The following is an 894-nucleotide window of genomic DNA, read 5'->3' as shown; positions in this document are numbered from 1 at the left end:
GTTATTTTCAGATAAGTATCTACTCTGTATATTCATACAAATGCTTTCCATCACATCTTTAATTTTCTGTGAATAGTAGAATGAATACTGTTATTAGGAATTTTCTTCAGTTAAGAGGAAGATTTATCAGTTTTGGTCTTCTCAGATTCAAGTTGATGTTATCTTGAATGTTTTATACAGAGAATCCCCAAAGTGAAGCAGTAATTTGGACTGACTTGGGGCCTACCTTAAGAGTCATTTTGGGTGTAGGAACATGTTTGCTTGTATAGTGTTTTGTTTTATGTCAGCAAGTATTTGATTAAATGCTGTAGGCACAATACATGCAGGATATAAACAATACCACTGGTCAGCCACACAACCCTACTAAACCCTAAGGTTATAGGGATGTTAGTCAAGGAGGAGTTTGATACTTATTTATTAATGATTGGAAAAGAATTGATGGACATTAAATGTAGTGACATGGATATTGTTTAATATAGATTTTTATTTAATATTTTGCTTTTAAGGCAAATACTGTCATTAACCACTGTACATGATGTTTGGATGATGTAAACAACCAAACTGTTAATACACCTACACGGTTTCACAGGGTGACATATGGGCAGAAAGCACTATGCTAGGCCTTCGATGGAGGTACTTTGCGTGTATGGAGGGAGCCGTGTATGACATAAGTGAATGGGCGGCATGTCAGAGTGAGAACCTGAAGCACCTCCAAGCAAACACCCACAGCGTCCAGTACCGCATCGTATCAGGGAAGAAAAATCCCCCTTCGAAGAGGAACACCCCGGAGTTCCCTAGGTTTGTGGTGATGTCATATTTACTTTGGGCTTATTTTCAGATGGGTGAAGAATGTGGGTATGGTAATATAACCATCCCCACATTCTTCAGAATAGG

General features: G+C 38.1%; 1 protein-coding gene across 1 annotated transcript in view; it reads left to right on the top strand.

Annotated features, from left to right (window-relative positions):
• LOC119591942 (putative uncharacterized protein DDB_G0277255) overlaps positions 1 to 894 on the top strand; it is a gene marked incomplete in the record, with an annotated part of 25,369 nt that overhangs the window by 18,262 nt on the left and 6,213 nt on the right. The window contains 1 exon segment of the mRNA XM_037940696.1: positions 590 to 798. Within this exon segment, the coding sequence (XP_037796624.1) occupies positions 590 to 798 (209 nt within the window).

This window comes from Penaeus monodon, chromosome 29 (genome assembly GCF_015228065.2).
Source record: "Penaeus monodon isolate SGIC_2016 chromosome 29, NSTDA_Pmon_1, whole genome shotgun sequence".
Taxonomy (NCBI): domain Eukaryota; kingdom Metazoa; phylum Arthropoda; class Malacostraca; order Decapoda; family Penaeidae; genus Penaeus; species Penaeus monodon.
This window is presented reverse-complemented; position numbering and strand designations above follow the sequence as displayed.